The 19,637-nt window shown below is 40.2% G+C and overlaps 1 protein-coding gene across 7 annotated transcripts in view; it reads left to right on the top strand.

Moving 5' to 3' along the window:
• Positions 1–19,637, top strand: part of LOC144498775 (activating molecule in BECN1-regulated autophagy protein 1-like) — a 409,078-nt gene that overhangs the window by 76,852 nt on the left and 312,589 nt on the right. For all 7 annotated transcript variants that reach the window (XM_078220425.1, XM_078220422.1, XM_078220420.1 and 4 more), the window contains one exon: positions 18,638–18,724. In XM_078220425.1, coding sequence (XP_078076551.1) covers positions 18,638–18,724 — 87 coding nt within the window. The remainder of the gene's footprint in view (positions 1–18,637; positions 18,725–19,637) is intronic.

Below are 19,637 nucleotides of genomic sequence, written 5' to 3'. Positions count from 1 at the left end.
AGCCTATTATCGCTCTGATACATGTTCAGACAATGCCAGGTGTGATATCCATCAGGAAATGGCCTAGGCATGCTCCCTTGGTAACCTCTGTTCAGAAGAGGATAGAAACTTGGCCAATTTGTAGGCCAAGTGATTGCAGCCATTTTTAAAACTGCGTCTGTGCAGTTCCAGCTGTTTCTTTTCACTTTATTATGAGCAATCTGAGGCATTATACCACCTGACTAAACAAACAATTTATAGGCCACATTGCCACATTGCACACAGCATGTCATGACATTGGTGAAAGGAGTGAATATTTGGGTGCTAATTTAGCCAGCTGCTTTGTCTTTGATGTCGAGCTGTTGAGTATCGTTGGAGCTGCACTCAAGCGGGGGAGGTGTGTGGGGGGGGGAATGTCAAGGACAGATGACTGCATTCTGTTTGTTGAGATGGTCATTGCCCTGCACTGGTGTGGCATTTATGTCACTTGTGACGTTAACCCATGCCTGAATATTGTCCAGGTTTTCTGCATAGAGACATAGATTGCTTCAGTATCCGAGGAGTTGTGAATAGTAATGAACATTCCCGATATCAAAGACAGTCACTTTCACCTCATCTGTCCTATTTCGGACCAACACTGTAATAAGGTCAGGAGCTGAGTGACCTTGGAGGAGACCAAACAGCATTTATGAGCAGGCTATTTCTGAGTAAATCCCTCTTGACAGCAGTGTCGATGACACTTTGCATCACTTTGAGAGAAAGTGGACTGATGAGCCAATAATTGGCCAGGTTGGGTTTGTCTTTTTTATGGACAGGGCATAATTGGCCAATTTTCTATCTTGTCAATTTCCAATCTTATTTTTTTTAAGCCCTCCATAGCCTTGTCCTCTCTATCTCCGTAATCTCCACCCGGCCTACAATCCTCGAGATATTGCTGCTCTTTTAATTCTGATCTTGTGTGCTTCCTGATTTTTAATTATTCTGCCGTTGTTGGCGATCAGCTGCTTAATCTCTGGAATTCACTTCCTCAATAGCCTATTTCTCAATTCTCTTTCCTCCAAGGTCATCCCAAGATGACCTTGGATCTTTGACCCAGCTTTTGGCCATCAGCTCTAACATCGCTTCATGTGGCTCGATGTCAGTTCGATCAGTGAAGCACTTTGTGTGTGCCCCCCCCCCCCCCCCCCCCCGTCCCATTTCTTTATTAAAGCATTATATTTCATGTCTTGACATCCTTCTGCAGTTAGAAAAAATACCCTCCTAAAGTCTTTCAAAATTTTGTCAAATTTATATGCCCTTTATCAACATTGTGCAGTCCCCAGCCTCCCAGACCAGATAGAATGCTGTATAAATTTGCACCTTGGAAAATAGTGGAGACTTGTTTTACCTGATGCTGTTGCCATTATTTTGTGGTAATTGAGCTTTGTTCTTTGGCTTTTTTGATATTTTTGTTGGAGTCTCAATAAAGGAAATAAACACAACATTTTGAGTTAGGGAAAGTATAGAAATATAATAACCCTTGGCTGCATTCACTCTCAACTGATTGGAGTCATACCTGGCACAAAGGAAAATGGTTATTGTTGGAGGTCAATCATCTCAGTTCCAGGACATGACAGCAGGAGTTCTTCATGGAAACTGAACTGGAGTAGCCGTATAAATACTGTGGCTACCAGAGCAGGTCAAAGGCTATGAATCATGTGGAGAGAAACTCACCTCCTGATACCGTCGGCCGGCCCGGAAAAGCAGCCTGCTTGATTGCTAACCCCTCCACACACATTCAATCTCTCTGACAAACAGTGGCTGTGGTGTGTACCTCCACAAGATGCATTGCAGGAACTCACTAAGGTTCCTTAGGCAGCACCTTCCAAACCCATGACTGGAAGGACAAGAGCAGCAGATACCTGGGAACACCACCACCTGGAGGCTCCCCTCTAAGCCACTCAGCAACCTGACTTAGAAATACATTACCGTTCCTTTACTGTCGTTGGATCAAAATCCTGCTGTTCTCGTCCTAACAACACTGTGGGTGTATCTACACCTCAGGGACTGCAGTGGTTCAAAACGGCAGTTCAGCACTACCTTCTCAAGGGCAACGGAGGATGGGCAATAAATTCTGGCCTAGCCAATGACGCTGAAATTCTGTAAGTGAGTTTTTAAAAAAACTTTGTCGCCTTTAAGGGTACATAAAGCTGAAACAAAATTGAAGTTAATGTTGCACCCTTTGGTGATACTTAATATGTGTACTTATACATTTTGTCTAGTGTTGCAACTTTGGCCTTGGACCCCACACTTGATGGCACTACATATCCTCAGTGCAAACCAATTGCCATCGAACCAAATAAACGCTAATCTATGGAATTGTTTAAGTGCCGGATTCAATCTGAATGAATCAAACGTAGCAAAAAAAAACTCAATGTACAACTGCAGCAATCGGAAAATAATAAATTCTTGTGGAGTGATCCATGTATTGCTTTATTCATTTTGTAATTCCAATTTCAACAACTCGTGCTGGCAATAATTCTTTAACAATCTAATAAACTTCAATGTTTTTTTTGTCTTCCAGGAAAAATTCATACCATGTAGAAACTAGTCAGTGAAGTTGTATTTTCTGTCATCTCAGAGAATGAATTTGGTATCATTTCCCATTAACGTTTTCACAAGATTAATCTTGTGTAATTTAGACTTACTGAGATTGAATGTGTCATGAACCACCGCTTTAATTTAATCAACTTGTCTGCAGGGAATTCTGTTAGATAGGACTGGAAAAAATCATTTTAGTATTTTTAATTAGATTGCATTGCTGCAAATGATGGGGGTTTCGTTTTTGCTCCTCAATTGTCTCTCCATTCCTGCTTTTTAATTAGAAACAGAATCCCACCTGTATGACTAAATTCTTCCGATCTGTCAAAACTGTCCACTATTCGAGTACCATCTTGACTTCTTTTCACTATTGTGAACAGTTTTCTTGAATCCCTCTTTCAGGTATTCTTTGCCCAATCTTCCTTTCCATTTCCTCTCTGCCTTTGCTCTGAACCTGCATCCTCCTTTTGTTTCTCTCCAATCTCCCCTTGTGTTTCTCTGGAAATCACCTTGTCAATTCCCACGAAACTGACTAATCCAACGTTTTTTTTCTTCACTCCTACATTGGCAAACATTGTTAAGTTTTCTCTCCTCGGGAACTGTTCAAATTCACTTCTACCAACCTTCTTACAAAAACCAACTCTTGACCCTTCATCCTTGCAAACTACTGTTCCATCTCCCAACTTCCCTGTCTCAAGTCCCTGAATATCATGTCATTTACCAAATTTATATTCCGTATTCCCAACACTCCCATATTTAAACCTTTACAAAAGAGACTACTTCTCCTGCCATGGGACCGAAATGGAAGACAAACTATTCCTACTTATCTTTCTTGACCGGTTTGCAGCTTTTGACATAGTTATCAAGCTGGATGGGATTGCACTCTCTTGATTCGATCTTCATCTATCAAATCATAGCAGAGAATTACCTGCAATGGATTCTCTTTCCATGCCTATCTAGAAACTACCCCTCGACGACGTTATCTGAAAACAGTTACTCCACATGCAGACGATACCTGGCTCCACCTCACCACCACAGCTCTTTGACCCTCTCCGGATTATTAGGCTACTTGTCCAGACTCTCCAGTGTTAAAGAAGCAAAAATTTGATCCAACTAAATGTGGAAACTATAAGACAAAAGGAGAAACTCAGTGCAGCTATACGTCAATCATTGAAGGTGGCAGGACATGTTGACAGAGGGGTTATTAAGCATATGGTAACTGAGGTTGCATTAATAGAGGCATTGAGTACAAGAATAAGGAGGTCATGGTGAACTTGTATAAGGCACTAGTTAGGCCTCATTTGGAGGTGCCATTTTTGAGGAAGGATGTGAAGGCATTAGAGAGAGTACAGAGGATATTCAGAAGAAAGATTGGCGAGGCTAGGTCTGTTTTTCTTGGAGAAAAGACTAAGAGGAGACATGATAGAGATATTCAAGATCCTAAGGGGTATGGCAGGATAGAGGTGTGAAAGTGTTCCCTTTCGAAGATCTAGAGTCATAAAATCAGGGGTTTACAGCATGGAAACAGGCGTTTCAGCCCAACTTGTCCATGCCCCTTTTTTTAAACCCCTCAGCTGGTCACAATTGCCTGCATTTGGCCCATATCCCTCTATACCCATCTTACCTTATAACTGTCTAAACGCTTTTTAAAAGACAAATTTGTACCCGCCACTACTACTACCACCTCTGGCAGCTTCTTCCAGACACTCACCACCCTCTGTGAAAAATAATTGCCCCTCTGGACACTTTTTTGTATCTCTCCCCTCTCACCTTAAACCTATGCCCTCTAGTTTTAGACTCCCCTACCTTTGGAAAAAGATATTGACTATCTAGCTGACCTATGCCCCTCATTATTTTATAGACCTCTGTAAGATCGCCCCTCAGCCTCCTGTGCTCAAGAGGAAAAAGTCCCACTCTATCCAACCTCTCCTTATAACTCAAACCATGAAGTCCCAGTGGCAACCTGGTAAATCTTTTCTGCACTCTTTCTAATTTAATATCCTTTCTATAATAGGGTGACCAGAACTATACAAAGTATTCCAAGTGTGCCCTTACCAATGTCTTGTACAACTTCAACAAGACGTCCCAACTCCTGTATTCAATATTCTGACCAATGAAACCAAGCATGCTGAATGCCTTCTTCACCACTCTCCACCTGTGACTCCACTTTCAAGGAGCTATGAACATGTAGCCCTCGATCTCTGTTCTGCAACTCTCCCCAACGCCCTACCATTAATTGAGTAAGTCCTGCCCTGTTTCAGTCTACCAAAATGCATCACCTCGCATTTATCTCAATTAAACTGCATCTGCCATTCATCCGCCCACTGGCCCAATTGATCAGGATTCCTTTGCAATCCGAGATAACCTCCTTCAATGTCCACTATGCCACCAACCTTGGTGTCATCTGCAAACTTACTAATCATGCCTCCTATATTCACATCCAAATAATTAATATAAATGACAATTAACAGTGGATCCAGCACCGATCCCTGAGGCACACCGCTGGTCACAGGTTCCAGTTTGAAAAACAACCACCCTCTGGCTTCTGTCATCAACAATAAGAGTTTTAACAACACCAGGTTAAAGTCCAACAGGTTTATTTGGTAGCAAATACCATTAGCTTTCGGAGTGCTGCTCCTTTGTCAGATGGAGTGGAAATCCATCTGCCGGCATCTCCACATTCTGTCATCAACACCAGGTTAAAGCCCAACAGGTTTATTTGGTAGCACAAGCCACTAGCTTTCGGAGCGATGCCCCTTCATCAGGTCAGTGGGAGTCCTATTCACAAACAGGGCATATAAAGACACAAACTCAATTTACAAAATAATGGTTGCAATGCGAGTCTTTACAGGTAATCAAGTCTTAAAGGTACAGACAGTGTGAGTGGAGAGAGGGTTAAGCACAGGTTAAAGAGATGTGTATTGTCTCCAGCCAGGCCAAGAGATGTGCATAGTCTCCAGCCAGGACAGTTAGTGAGATTTTGCAAGCCCAGTCAAGTTGTGGGGTTACAGATAGTGTGACATGAACCCAAGATCCCGGTTGAGGCCATCCTCATGTGTGCAGAACTTGGCTATCAGTCTCTGCTCAGCGACTCTGCGCTGTCGTGTGTCGAGAAGGCCGCCTTGGAGAACGCTTACCCGAAGATCAGAGGCCGAATGCCCGTGGCCGCTGAAGTGTTCCCCAACAGGAAGAGAACACGCTTGCCTGGTGATTGTCGAGCGATGTTCATTCATCCATTGTCGTAGCGTCTGCATGGTCTCCCCAATGTACCATGCCTTGGGACATCCTTTCCTGCAGCATATCAGGTAGACAACGTTGGCCGAGTTGCAAGTGTATGTACTGTGTACCCAGGCACACAGTACATACACTTGCAACTCGGCCAACGTTGTCTACCTGATATGCTGCAGGAAAGGATGTCCCGAGGCATGGTACATTGGGGAGACCATGCAGACGCTACGACAATGGATGAATGAACATCGCTCGACAATCACCAGGCAAGAGTGTTCTCTTCCTGTTGGGGAACACTTCAGCGGCCACGGGCATTCGGCCTCTGATCTTCGGGTAAGCGTTCTCCAAGGCGGCCTTCTCGACACACGACAGCGCAGAGTCGCTGAGCAGAGACTGATAGCCAAGTTCTGCACACATGAGGACGGCCTCAACCGGGATCTTGGGTTCATGTCACACTATCTGTAACCCCCACAACTTGACTGGGCTTGCAAAATCTCACTAACTGTCCTGGCTGGAGTCGATGCACATCTCTTGTCCTGGCTGGAGACAATACACATCTCTTTAACCTGTGCTTAACCCTCTCTCCACTCACATTGTCTGTACCTTTAAGACTTGATTACCTGTAAAGACTCGCATTCCAACCATTATTTTGTAAATTGAGCTTGTGTCTTTATATGCCCTGCTTGTGAACAGAACTCCCACTCACCTCCGAAAGCTAGTGGCTTGTGCTACCAAGTAAACCTGTTGGGCTTTAACCTGGTGTTGTGAGACTTCTTACTGTGTTTACCCTAGTCCAACGCCGGCATCTCCACATCGTTCTGTCATCAAGCCAATTTTGTATCCCTTTAGCGCTACCTCACCCTGGATCCTGTGAGATTTAACCTTGTGCAACAACCTGCCAGAGACCTACCTATCTCCAACATCAACATCGAGGAGGCTTGCCATTAACCAGAAACAACTGGCCAAGCCATAAATAAATAAATACTTGTGTTTACAAGAGTGTCAAAACATGGAAATGGTATGGTGAGTAACAGCCCTGACTCCCCTACGACTTACCTAACTGGAGGGAACATATAACATTTTAAAGTTTATTTATTGCCACAAGTAGGCTTACATTGACACGGCAGTGAAATTACTGTGAAAATCCCCTAACAACAAGCAGTAGGAGTAGAAATTATGTGAGGAAAAATGTTTTGACCCAGGTGATTGGAGTCTGGAATCAACTTCCTGAGGGTGCTGGGGGCAGGTTTGATCAAGGTATTGAAAAGTGAATTGGATTGCTAAAGAATGCGCAAGGTTACAGGTAAAAGATAGGATAGTGGGATTAGGTAGAATGTTCTTTCAGAGAGCCAGAGCAGACACTATGGGCTGAATGATATTTTCCTGTATTGTAAAGATTTTGTGAAATATTTGGGCACCACTATCCCTGCTCTGATACAAATTCCATTCCTGAGCCACTGAACCCAATCTCTCCTGGCAACTGAATGTGACTGTTCACAACATTGGCATTTATTATCTATCTCTTATTGCCTTTGCGAAAGTCATGGTGAGCCACCTTCTTGAGCCGCTGCAGTCAGCCTAGTTGTACATGTTGTTAGAGAGGGTGTTCCAGCACTCTGACCTTGTGACAGTGAAAAAGCAGTAGTATATTTCCAATTAGGATAAAGTTAAAAGTTTATTTATTGGTCACAAGTAGGATGGTGAGTGACTTGAGAGGAATTTGTAGATATTGCTGCCAAAAAGATCCCTGGTGAATTGCTGGAATGCATTTTGTAGATGATGCCCATTAGTGCCATTATGCACCTGGGATGGAGGAGCTGACTGTTTAAGGTGGTGTGTGGGATTCCAAAAAAAAGTTGGTTGCATTGTCCAGAATTGTGGTGCTGGGCCTGCACTCATCTAGACAAGTGGAAAGTATTCCATTACATCCCTGACTTGTTCATTGTAGAAGGTGTACAAGCTTTGGGGAGTCAGGGCTTGGGTTACCATAGCATTTCCATGTTTTGACTTACTCTTGTAACCACAAGTATTTATTTATTTATGGGCTTGTCCAGTTGTTTCTGGTTAATGGTAAGCCTCCTCAATGTTTATGTTGGAGGATTCTTAGATGGTAATGCTGTTGAACATCAAAGAGAGGTGGTTAGATTTTCTCTTGCTGGTGACGTTCGTTGTCTGGCATTTTTATGGCATAATTGTTATTTACCACTTACAAGCCCAAGCTTGAATAGTGCCCAGGTCAAGTGGCATATGAGCACAGACCGCTGCAGTACATGAGGCGTTGTGAAAGGAACTGAACATTCTACGATCATTGAACATCCCCACTTCTGACCTTATGGAGGGAAAATCATTAATGAAGGAGCTGAAGATGGTTGTATGTGATGCCTGCCTGAGGATCTCCTGCAGCATTTATCCTTTGTGTTGGGTATGACTCCAACCACCTTTCGTTGGGTATGATGACCACATTCCTCTGTGTTGGGTATGAATCTAACCAGTGATGAATTGTCTTGGGTATCTCCAGCATTTCATGAACAATGGTTCAATGAATGACTTTTCTCTTTCATGAATGCCTACTTTATGTAAGACTTCCTCTGTAGATATCTAAGGGACAACATACTTGAACATATACTGCAGTCCAGCCAACATTTGAAAGTGAAAATTTGATTCATGTTTAATTAGGACTTCCTTCATGAAACTTCCAGTTGCCTTATTTCGAGGATTGTTTTTAATTAACAATTGAAGATAATTATCTAATTTTCCAAATGCATTCCATTTGGGCCTTTGCAGTATGTTATTGTTTGAAAATTGATCTGTCAAATTACCTCTGTTTACTGCACTATTTTAAATTGGCTCACTTACTAGTTAATACTTATTAAGTATTTTGTAATTGAGCTGTATCTGATATTCATATCGTTGATGTCTCAAAGTATTAAAATAAACAACTATTCATGTTCAACTCTCTTTTTAAAGACTTAAAATTTCTAATCTTAAACACTTTCCTCCCTATCTTGAGTTCTCCTGAAACCTTTTACATTTATTTTCTTACCTTTTGCTGAAACCATGTCAACTACTGAACTTAATGGTATTACAACTCTAGGATTGAAGTGTTGCATCTATCTCCGATGTGCCTCGAGCCCTCTGTTAAATATCAGGCCATATGTCGTTTCTTTCCTAGTTGCCTTTGTAACCTGCAGCATTACAAAGTAGTTCTACAACAGCATCATGAACTGAAATCCAATTTTGGCAGATACCTTCCCTTAATTTACTCTGGATTCTCCCAAAAGAGAAAACAGTCTTTCCACATTCACCCTGTCAAGACCCCTCAGGACCTTGTATGTTTCAATCAAGTTGCCTCATATTCTTCTGAACTCCAGCGGTTGCAAGATTATCCTGTCTAACCTTTCCTCATTAGACAACCCATCTATTCCAGGTATTCATTTGGCAAGACTTCTCTGAACTGCTTCTAACACATTTACATCTCAACTTAAATAAGGGATCAATACTGTACGCATTTAAGAATATGGTTCACTCGTGCCCTGTACAACTGAAACAAAGCCTCCCTACTTTTGTAATCAATTCCCTTTGCAATAAATGAAAACATTCTATTTGCTTTCCTACATGCGCACTAGCCTTTTGTGAGTTATGCACTAGGACACTCAGATCTCTCTGCATCTCAGAGCTTACAATTTATCACTATTTGAATAATTTTATTATGCAAGGTATTGCTATTGAATTTTAATTGTGTTGTCAGCTGGAAGTGGTTTGTGTTCCAGAGCCAAATGGAAGTAATTCTAATGGCATAGCTGTCAATATTCAGTTGTAGAGGCTCACGCACTTGTGAGCTTTCTCGTGAATTTCCAGGTGACAAAGTTAAGGAGCTCTCTTCTTCCTATGGTTCTGAGTTAGTCAGTGTTTTTGGATGTGCACAATCATATCCTAGGAATTCATTCTCTTGAGTTTAACTCCAAATCATACAATACCATGACGTGGACATAGATCACCATTCCTTCATTTGGCTAGGTCAAAAAATTGCAGATATCATTGGACTTGGTGTTGCAATAATTCAAGGAGAAAGGCCCATTATCTTCTCGAGGACACTGAGCATGAGCAATAAATGTGACATTGCTGGTTCATCCAGATTCTAGGAGAGGAGCAACTCTCATGTATTTAAAACTGATGTATAAATGTCTTCCTCAATGTAAGGTGAACCTTTTACTCTTGGTAGATTCCTCTTCTGTTTGGCAACTAAAATTGTAGAAAAATGAGACAACAAAGCCCAAATTAAAGATTAAGGTTTTTGCTGTGTTTGGTAGCAATACTAGTTAACAATACAATTCACCCATTAGTCATAAATATGTTACAGGGAGTCATGCATCCACTGAACATTCACTTTTCCTTGATGAGGTTTCACCAAACTTCCAACATAGCATCAAAGCAAAATGCAGCTTTTGACGTATGTTTGTTTCTGTTGGTTTCACCTCAGTTTGACATTTGGTTTCACAGCCTGAAAGTGTTACACTCCGTCACAGACCAGTGGCCTGTTTTATCATTTAATAAAATGATAGCCTGTAACTCTTAAGAGGTTGCATCAGATCTTTTGGTCTTCATAATGCATGCTGATAAAATTTTAGTTTCTGTACATCTGCTTGCACCAAATAACGTTCTTTATTTCATTTTGAACTATCATCGCTTCTCCGTTAGCCTTGCAAATCTCAACTGACGCAAGTTTTGGTTCGAATAATACTGGCTTTTACACTTGCTAACTACCCGGACCTTTGTTACAGACTTCCTTATATGGCACTTTATCTTGGATCATTCAGAAGTCTATGGCTACACTGCATGTAACTTTGCTTTAATGGTTTAAGTTATTACCCCCTCAAAAACTGTTGGAGAATGCTCAGGCAAAATCGTTTTTAAATCCACAAACCTGTCACTTAAATGCTCGTCCATTCTAATTGTCATTTATTAATCTTCTATCTGTTGAAATCCGGCTTTTAGAGCTGTTGCTTGCTGTAGTCTGTCATCCCTTTTGAATATAGAAGACATGTTTACTGATTTCAGTCAGTTAGAATCTCCTCTGTTGACTCTGTCAGCATAACGGTCAGTGCTTCACAAATAACCCCCTCACTTTGCATTATATCAGGTGTAGTTCATCCATACCAGGGAATTTATGTATTGTTTTAAATGGCTCTGCATAATATAATGCAGCTGCTTCAATGAGTAACACAAAATCAATGTACATAGTGAAATATATCATTAATCCTAAATATTCACAGCTTATTTGTTCAAAATGAAGATTCAGGGAAGCACAACATCTTGTATCTTGGGTACCTCTTGAAATGGTGCTGTTTTGATGCCCCCATAATTTAATGATAGAAGCTCAGTTTACCAATTGTCAATATATTCATTTAGTACAACTGTCTGAAAATATTTGTCCAGGAGTTTTACTTTCTGATGATTAGGATAATTTTCAGTGTTCTGGTTTTGGCTAATTTCCCCAGCCATTGAGGGAATTTACCATGTGTTGCTTACAGACAGAGGATTAAGCTCTAGCTACTATGCCCTTTGGGGGTAGCACAGTGGTAAGCACTGATGCCTCACAGCGCAGCACTGTGGCAAAGTGGTTAGCACTGCTGCCTCACAGCACCAGAGACCAGGGTTCATTTCCAGACTCTGGTGACTGTGTGGAGTTTGCACATTCTCCCCATGTCTACATGGATTCCCTGCAGGTATTCCGGTTCCCTCCCACAGTCCAAAGATGTGCACGTTAGGTGGAATGGCCATGCTAAATTGCTATTTAGTGTCCCAATATGTACAGTTTTGGGGGATTGGCCATGGTAAATTTCCCCTTTGTGTCCAAAGACATGTCAGGGGTTTAACTGGATAAATACGTGGGGTCAGGGAGATATGGCCTAGGTAAGATGCTTTGTTGGAGAGTTGGTGCAGACTCTATGGGCTGAATGGCTTCCTCCTGCACTGTAGAGATTCTATGATTCTTTGCTGGCACAGAAATGATAATTGGGGTTTGCAGAAATTGGTGTTGGCTGGTTAAAGTATCTCTTTCATTGCCTTTCTCCAAGCACCAACCATTCTTTAAAACCTAAGATAAAAGCAAAATACTGCGGATGCTGGAATCTGAAACAAAAAACAGGAAATGCTGGAAAATCTCAGCAGATCTGACAGCATCTGTGGAGAGAGAATAGAGCCAATGTTTCGAGTCTTGATGACTCTTCAAGGGTCGAAGGGCCAAACAGCCTCAATGTTGGCTCTATTCTCTCTCCTCAGATGCTGTCAGACCTGCTGAGATTTTCTAACGTTTCCTGTGTTTGATTCTTTAAAACCTGTTGTTTTGCACTTTTCTCAATTTTAGCAGTGGGAAGGAAACTGAATTGCATTGTTTCCTGGTTAGTGTTTTCAAGCACAATTTCTGAACATGTTGGTTTCAGCGAATGGCAGGATTTTCCTTTGTACACTTACTGTTGTGTTAAAGCTCCACCAAGTGTTTGGCAAATGGGTCTGTTCCACAATTGTTAAAATCTTCTGAAAATGCGTTTCTTTTGAATTTTGTTTAATTGTGAAGGACGTGAGAATAGTTCAACTTTATTTAATCTATTATGACTAAGCCAAGAGGGTTTGCAAGGTAACTTTTATGTTATCCCAAATATCTTTGTTCTTTATGATAAATCAAATCATCTGTATGTGAAAATATTTTTGAACTATATTTGGAAATCTTGCTTGTAACTAGACCTCCCCTTCGTAAGTAAAAAAAACAGTCTAACAAAAAATGTTCAAGCCACAATTATAATTGTTAATTTAGCTGCTTCACAGGGATAATATTGGAATGATATTTGACATATGTTATCAAGGATAAGGGAAGGTTATATTCCTCATTTTTGCAGGATCATTTTGTGATGTAATATATTCTGCACTTGTACAGTGAACGTACATACGAGCAAGGAGCAGGAGTAAGCCATTCGGTCCCTTGAGCCTGCTTTATCGTTTAATAAGATCATGGCTGATCTGATAGTAACCTCAAATCTGCACGCTATCTATCCCAGATAACCTATCAGTCCCTTGCTTACCAAGAATCTATCCACCTTTGCCTTAAAAATAGTCAAAGACTTTGCTTCAACAACCTTTTCAGGAAGAGTTCCAAGAACTTGCGACTCTGAAAGAAAACAATTCTGCTTATCTCTTTTTGAATGTTTAAACAGTGACCCCTACTTTTAGATTCTCCCACAAGAGGAAACATCCTCTCTACATCCACCCTATCAAGATCATTCAGAATCTTGCATGTTTCAATCAAGTCACCACCACCTCTTCTAAATTCCAATGGATATAAGCCTAACCTGTGTAACTTTTCCTCATAAGACAACCCACACATTCCATGTATTGGTCTGGTAAATCTTCTCTGAACTGCTTCCAATGCATTTACAGCTTTCCTTAAATAAAGTGACCAATGCTGTACTCAATACTTCAGACGTGGCCTCAACACTCTGTATAACTAATCTCCCTACTTTTGTATTCAATTCCCCTTGCAATAAAATTCTATTAGCTTTCCTAGTTACTTGCTATACCTGCAAATTAGCTTTTTGCTATTTGTGAACCAAGACATCAAGATCCCTCTGCATCCGAGTTTTGCAATTTCTCACCATTTTAGATAATATACTCTTTTATTCTTCCTGCCAGAATGGACACTTTCACATTTTCCTACGTTATGCTCCATTTGCCAGACCTCTACCTATTCACTTAACCTATCTATATAGCCTCCTCATATCCAATTCACAATTTAGTTTCCTACCTATCTTTGTGACATCAGTAAATTTGGCAACCACCCCATCGATCCTTTCATCCAAGTCATTTATATAAATTGTGAACAGTTGAGGGCCCAGCACTGGTCCCTGTGGTATACGACTTGTTATATCTTGCCAACCTGAAAAAGGCCCACTTATGCCTACCCTCTGCTTCCTGTTAACCAGCCAATCTTCTATCCATGCCAAATGTTACCCACTATGCCATGAGCTTTTATTTCCCGTAATAACTTTTGAGACACTTTTTCAAATGCCTTCTGGAAATCTAAAAACATGATTTCCACCAATTCCCTTTAATCCACAGCACAGATTACTTTGTCAAATAACTTCTCCAATATGTTGGTTAAACATGATTTTCCTTTCACAAAACCATGTTTTAAGGCGGCACAGTGGTCAGCACTGCTGCCTCACAGCTCCAGAGACCTGGGTTCAATCCCTGACTTGGGTGACTGTCTGTGCAGAGTCTGCATGTTCTCCCTGTGTCTGCGTGGGTTTTCTCCGGGTGCTCTGGTTTCCTCCCATGGTCCAAAAGACATGTTGGTTAGGTTGAATAGCCATGCTAAATTGCCCCTTAGTATCGGGGTATTTAGAAGGGTAAATACGTGGGGTTAAGGGGATAGGGCCTGGATGAGATTGAAGGTGCAGGCTTGATGGGCCAAATGGCCTCTATGTTGACTCTGCCTGATTACCTTGAGCTTATCCAAGTGCCCTGTTAAAGCTTTTTTAATAAAAGCTTGTAATATTTTTCCTGTGAAAGATGTTAAGCTAACTGGCCTGTAGTTTCCCGTTTTTTCTGTCTCCCTCTTTTTGAATAATGGAGTTACATTTGCTATCTTCCAACGTAATGGAACCTTCCCCAAGTCTAGCGGGTTTTGGAAAATTAAAAACAATGTATCAACTATCTCACTAGCCACTTCTTTTAAGACCCTAAGATGAAGTCAGGACCCAGGTACTTGTCAGTCCAGAGTTCCAACAGTTTACTCAGTATCACATTTCTGGTGCCAAGGATTCCTTAGAGTCCCTTTCGGAGTCTCACTCGGGTTCAAAGTCATAGTGTGGCATAACAGGAATGAGTGCATATGATGAGTATTGTGTTAAAACAACAATTTTATTGAATAATAATAATGTGACATTTATAATTGATGTATAAAAATATGCAAGAAAATATATAAAAAGGAAGAAAGATAACTTTACTGAAATAAAAGCAAAAAAGAACAAAGAAAAGTAAAGCATAGAAACAGGCCCTTCGATCCTCCAAGCCTGTGCTGATCATGATGTCCTAACTTTAAAAAAAAAACCTTCTGCCCTTGGTCCGTATCCCTCTATTTCCTCCCTATTCATGTACCCATCCAGATGCCTCTTAAATGTTGCTAATGTGCCTGCTTCCACCACATCCTGTGGCAGTGCGTTCCAGGCACCTACCACTGCGTAAAAAACTTCCCCCGCACATCTCCCTTAAACTTGCCCCCTCTAAACAGCAGCTGTGTTGGCCAGAGAGAGAAGTGGATCTAGAAGAACCCACTGATTATTTTTTTTCATTTATGGGATGTGGTTGACCATTTATTGCCCATCCCTAGTTGCCCTTCAGAAGATGGTGGTGAGTTGCCTTCTTGAACTGTTGCAGTCCCTGAGATGTAGGTACATCCACAGTTAGCGGGGGAGTTTCAGGCTTTGACTCAGCAACAGTGAAGGAATGGGGATTAGGTTTGAAATCAGGATAGTGAGTGACTTAGTGGGGAAATTCCAGGTGTCTGGTATCTGGTGCTCTTGGCCTTCTAGATGGCGAAGTGAGTATTCATTTTAGCTCATGTTAGGTTCTTTAAAAGCTTACCCACTACTGACAATAATTGCTAGATTGTCCCTTTCTCACTCTTTTGTTAAGCAATGTTACAGTGACAATCCAGTTCTCTGATTCTATATCCAATGATATTTGGAAGATACTGGCCAGAGCCTCCTGTTATTTCATCTGTGACCAGTCTTCACATTTTGGGACGAAAGCTTTCATGGTCAGATGCCTTTTCCACTTGTGCATTGCACCAAATTTTAAAGTACAACCGTTTTATCTATATTAATGGCTCCATCTCTTAGCATTTCATTCTCACAAATGTACTTCTAAGATATCTAAGGCACTTATTTTGTATATGTGCCATTCTTTCATGCTGTCAAGATGTCATTTAACGTTTTCCGCACTCAAAAAATATTTTACTATTTTACTTTAGTGTCAATCTTCTGTTATATCATCACCGCCTTTCCAATTTCTTTTATTCTCTTTTTCTACATGCTCATTTATTTTCCTGATTTGTTTTTCTTGTTCAGTATCGGTTATAGATTTAACATGTACTTTTTAATTGTTATTTCAATTTTAGTTGTACTCGGCCAGGGGACTTTAGAGTTTATTTCTCATGGCATTTGGCTAGTTGAACTAGTTTCTCTGATAACATTTCCCATTATTTGTCTGCGTTTATTAGGCAATTTTGTTTTCCCAGTTGACCTGGGCTACTTTCTCTTTGGTATCCGAGATTTATTTCCCCGAACATCATTTATAAATCTTTAACAGATTGACACCCTCCTCATTTTGCACATTTCTGTCCAACCCCATCTTTGCCTGTAATTTCCCAGCTACTCCACTTGCATTGCTTAATTGCCCCACTTAATTTCTTAGAGTAAGATCCAGAAGTGTCTCTTTCCTTGAAGTAAATGCTTTCTGATCTTGAAAGTAAGGCCAGACACATTTCTTGGCCTCCAGGCATTCCTTACCACAGCCTATGTTTGGGTAATTAAGGCTACTAGGTATTGTGGCTGACATGTTGCACGTTTTATCTAATTTGTTCATGTTCTTTTACTCTCTCCTTTCTAGTTTTTGGTGGTTAATGATGATCTACTAATACAATTCCCTTATTTTTAATTAAATGAATTCCACTTGTACCATCTCGTAGATCATCTCTAGTACTAAAGTTTTTAATTAACACTACCACCTCTTTTGTGTTTTTTTTTCTGTTTCACCCAGATATATTTCAGCTAGGAATGCTCAACTTCATCCTGGCCTAACCTAAGCTGCATTTTTGTTAAGGCTGGTATAGCATATCCCCCTGTCGCAATTTGTGCCTGTAGCTCAGCAGTTTTATTTATAAGACTTTTTTGGTTTAGGTAGAACTGAACTTTGTATGTTGGTTTAGTTCACAGTACTTTTAAACTTTGAAGTGCCAAGAATCTGATCTCTTTACACAGACTTGTGATTTTAGGATAGGATGTTAATTTAATAGGTGTCATTGTATTGATGTGACATCAATGACCAGCTAATACCAGTTCTGATGAAGATTTGGTGTTACATAAATCAATTGTTGCTGATGGAGAAAAAGACCAGAAATGATAAATAGAGTTGCTCATTAATCTTAGCATTTTTGCAAGTTCCTTGAATATGGTTTTGAAAGTATTGTTCTGCTCATGTTGTAGTGAACAAATCACAAAAAGGTTAATTTTGTATTTCTTGCTTCATAAACAAAATTTTGCACAGGCACAATTCATTTGCATTCAATCCAGATTGCTTAATCATCAAACTGAACTGGCGCGCAGTGTATATCGGAGGATTTGATTTAAAAAGAAATATAACAAATGCCCACGCCTTGCTGCAGGCTCAACTGTGGTGTAAGATTTGATTTGCTTTGAATTAGTCCTTTGTAAACAAAGTGTAGGTAATTCAGTTAGTCTAAACAATATTTTGTGCTGATGGGCGCAGACTGATTTTATTTTTAGCCTTTTTATGTCTAATAATAAGTGAAAAATGATAGACTCCCATCTGTTTTTTCAAAACGTCCTGTCATTTTTAGAATGTCAAAAGCAACATTTGTTTATATAATGCCTTTAAAGTAGCATAAATCTCAAGTATGCTGCAAAGAAGATGGAGAATATATATGTAGAGAAAATATTGAACAATATGTTGTGACAGGAAAGTGAGTCAATCGTAGTCAAAATTTTTATTAAATGTTGGAGGCAGAAGACGTGTGGCTTTGTAAAGGTAGTTCCTCGCTCAATGGTTGGATAAAGGAAGGGAGGAGTGCGCAAAAGGAGCAATGGGTCTGGGAGGGAATGGAAGGCGGAGTGATTTGCAGAGATTTGGTGGCGTAAAGTCATGGAGGAATGAAGATGTGGGGTTTTAAATTCAGATGGGTTGGAGACCGAATAGAACTGAGAACTCCTTTGGATTTTCTCCACCAGTACTTGAGCATTTTTGTGTGTTGTATGTTTCACAAAATGTGTTCAACCTCAATGGTGACTGTTTGTTTCACATTGCTGCTTATAAGCACCTATTCATTTGCATCTTAAAATCAGTTTTTTTTGAAGGGGTGCTTCATAAATAAAATAACGAATTGTGCTAGAGCATTTGGAGATCACTGTGGCAAAAAAGGCCATGTACTTTGAATAAACAAAAAGTGAAAACGCTGCAAACCCAGGTCAGTCAGCAATGATGGAGAGAACAAGTGAATTATTGTTTCAGGTCTAGATCCTATGTTAGAATATGAGTACTAATGAAGGGTCTTGTGTTAGAATGCGTGACTAATAATGAAGGATCTACACCTGAAGTAAAAACTCACCACAGATGCTGACTGACCTGTGTGTCTGCAAAAGTTTTTGTTTTTGTTTCAAATCGCCACCATCTGCAGCTTTTTGTCTCCAGTGTGTTTATTTAAAATATTCAAATAGCACTTTCTTGATGATCCACTCCGTGTGCTGTTCAATTGAGTATTAAGCGACTTTCACTGTCAAAGCTCAGGCATGGCAGGATAGCCATTCTACCATATATCATGGGGGGGGGGGGGGGGTTGGTCGTGCCTGTGGACCAGCAGCATGGAATAGAGGTTTGAGTCAAAAAACATCAATTGTATTATAAACAGACTCTTCTAAACTTTGGAAATTTGACTTAGGATCATGATTTGAGCACTCAATGATTCTTTAAATACAGGTCAATCATCAGATTTGTCACAATAATTGGCTTTCCTATTTGTGTAGAATGTCATCTGAAACTGCCTTGTTCAACTTTGTAGGCGACTGTTGGAGTCCTCGCTTATTTCTTTGTCAAGGAACGATGGTTCTGGATCAAGAGAGCACCCAATTTACCCGGATCCAGCCAGGTAAGACCAGCTCCTGTTCCCCTGCACTACTACCAATTTAACATATTAACCATCTAAATCTGGTAAAAGTGAATTTTATTATTGATGTGATGTTCTCTACCCACTGTGCCATTTATCCTGCATGCCAAATTTTTAAATTGCTTTTGTTTTGCTTAATTTTTGCAATTTCTCTGCTTTTGAATGAAGGATTCTCCATTCTTGGTCCTAAGTATAGCTTGTGATAGAAGATAAGTCTATTGATAAGAATTGGCTTTTTTACTTATCGGATCTGTGAAGCACAATAAAATGCCATGGTTTTCTTTGAGTTATCACTTGCTTCATACATTAGTATAAGTTGCTGGTAGCCAATTTATGAAGGTCATTGTACAGTAGATATAAAATATAATCTGGGAGGTTTTTTATAGTTTAGGAAGAATTGTCTATGATCTAGATTTTTTGTGTATAGCCATATTAAAAGATGAATGGAGTATTTTGGACATGCAATCATCAACTAGTTGGTTTAGGTTCTTGAAATCCTATTACTCGTTCCTGAGTGGTTTGACAATATCTGCTGATTGATGTTTGAATGTGTTGCTTGCCTGGCCAGTTAATTTGTCGTGACCTGTTTTGTCTGAGGGTTAGGACTTTCTAAATGGTTCCTTGCTCATCGGCCTTTTTGGTTTTATTGTCCCTTTCCTGTTTTAAAGAAAAATACTTGTCATGTAATAATTGAATGTAATCCCACATGAACAGTACACAACATATACACTTAAGATCCCATAATAGCATACATCGATTAACACCGTGCATTATCACTTCTATAATATCGAGGACAACTTTATATAGCATTTTTAACATTGTGAAACATGTCAAGGAACTTCAAAGGAGCATTAGGATATCTATTATTCCTGTTTCTAGTGAAGGAAAAGAAACT

This window comes from Mustelus asterias, chromosome 9, assembly GCF_964213995.1.
Source record: "Mustelus asterias chromosome 9, sMusAst1.hap1.1, whole genome shotgun sequence".
In the NCBI taxonomy this organism is placed as follows: Eukaryota; Metazoa; Chordata; class Chondrichthyes; order Carcharhiniformes; family Triakidae; genus Mustelus; species Mustelus asterias.
This window is presented reverse-complemented; position numbering and strand designations above follow the sequence as displayed.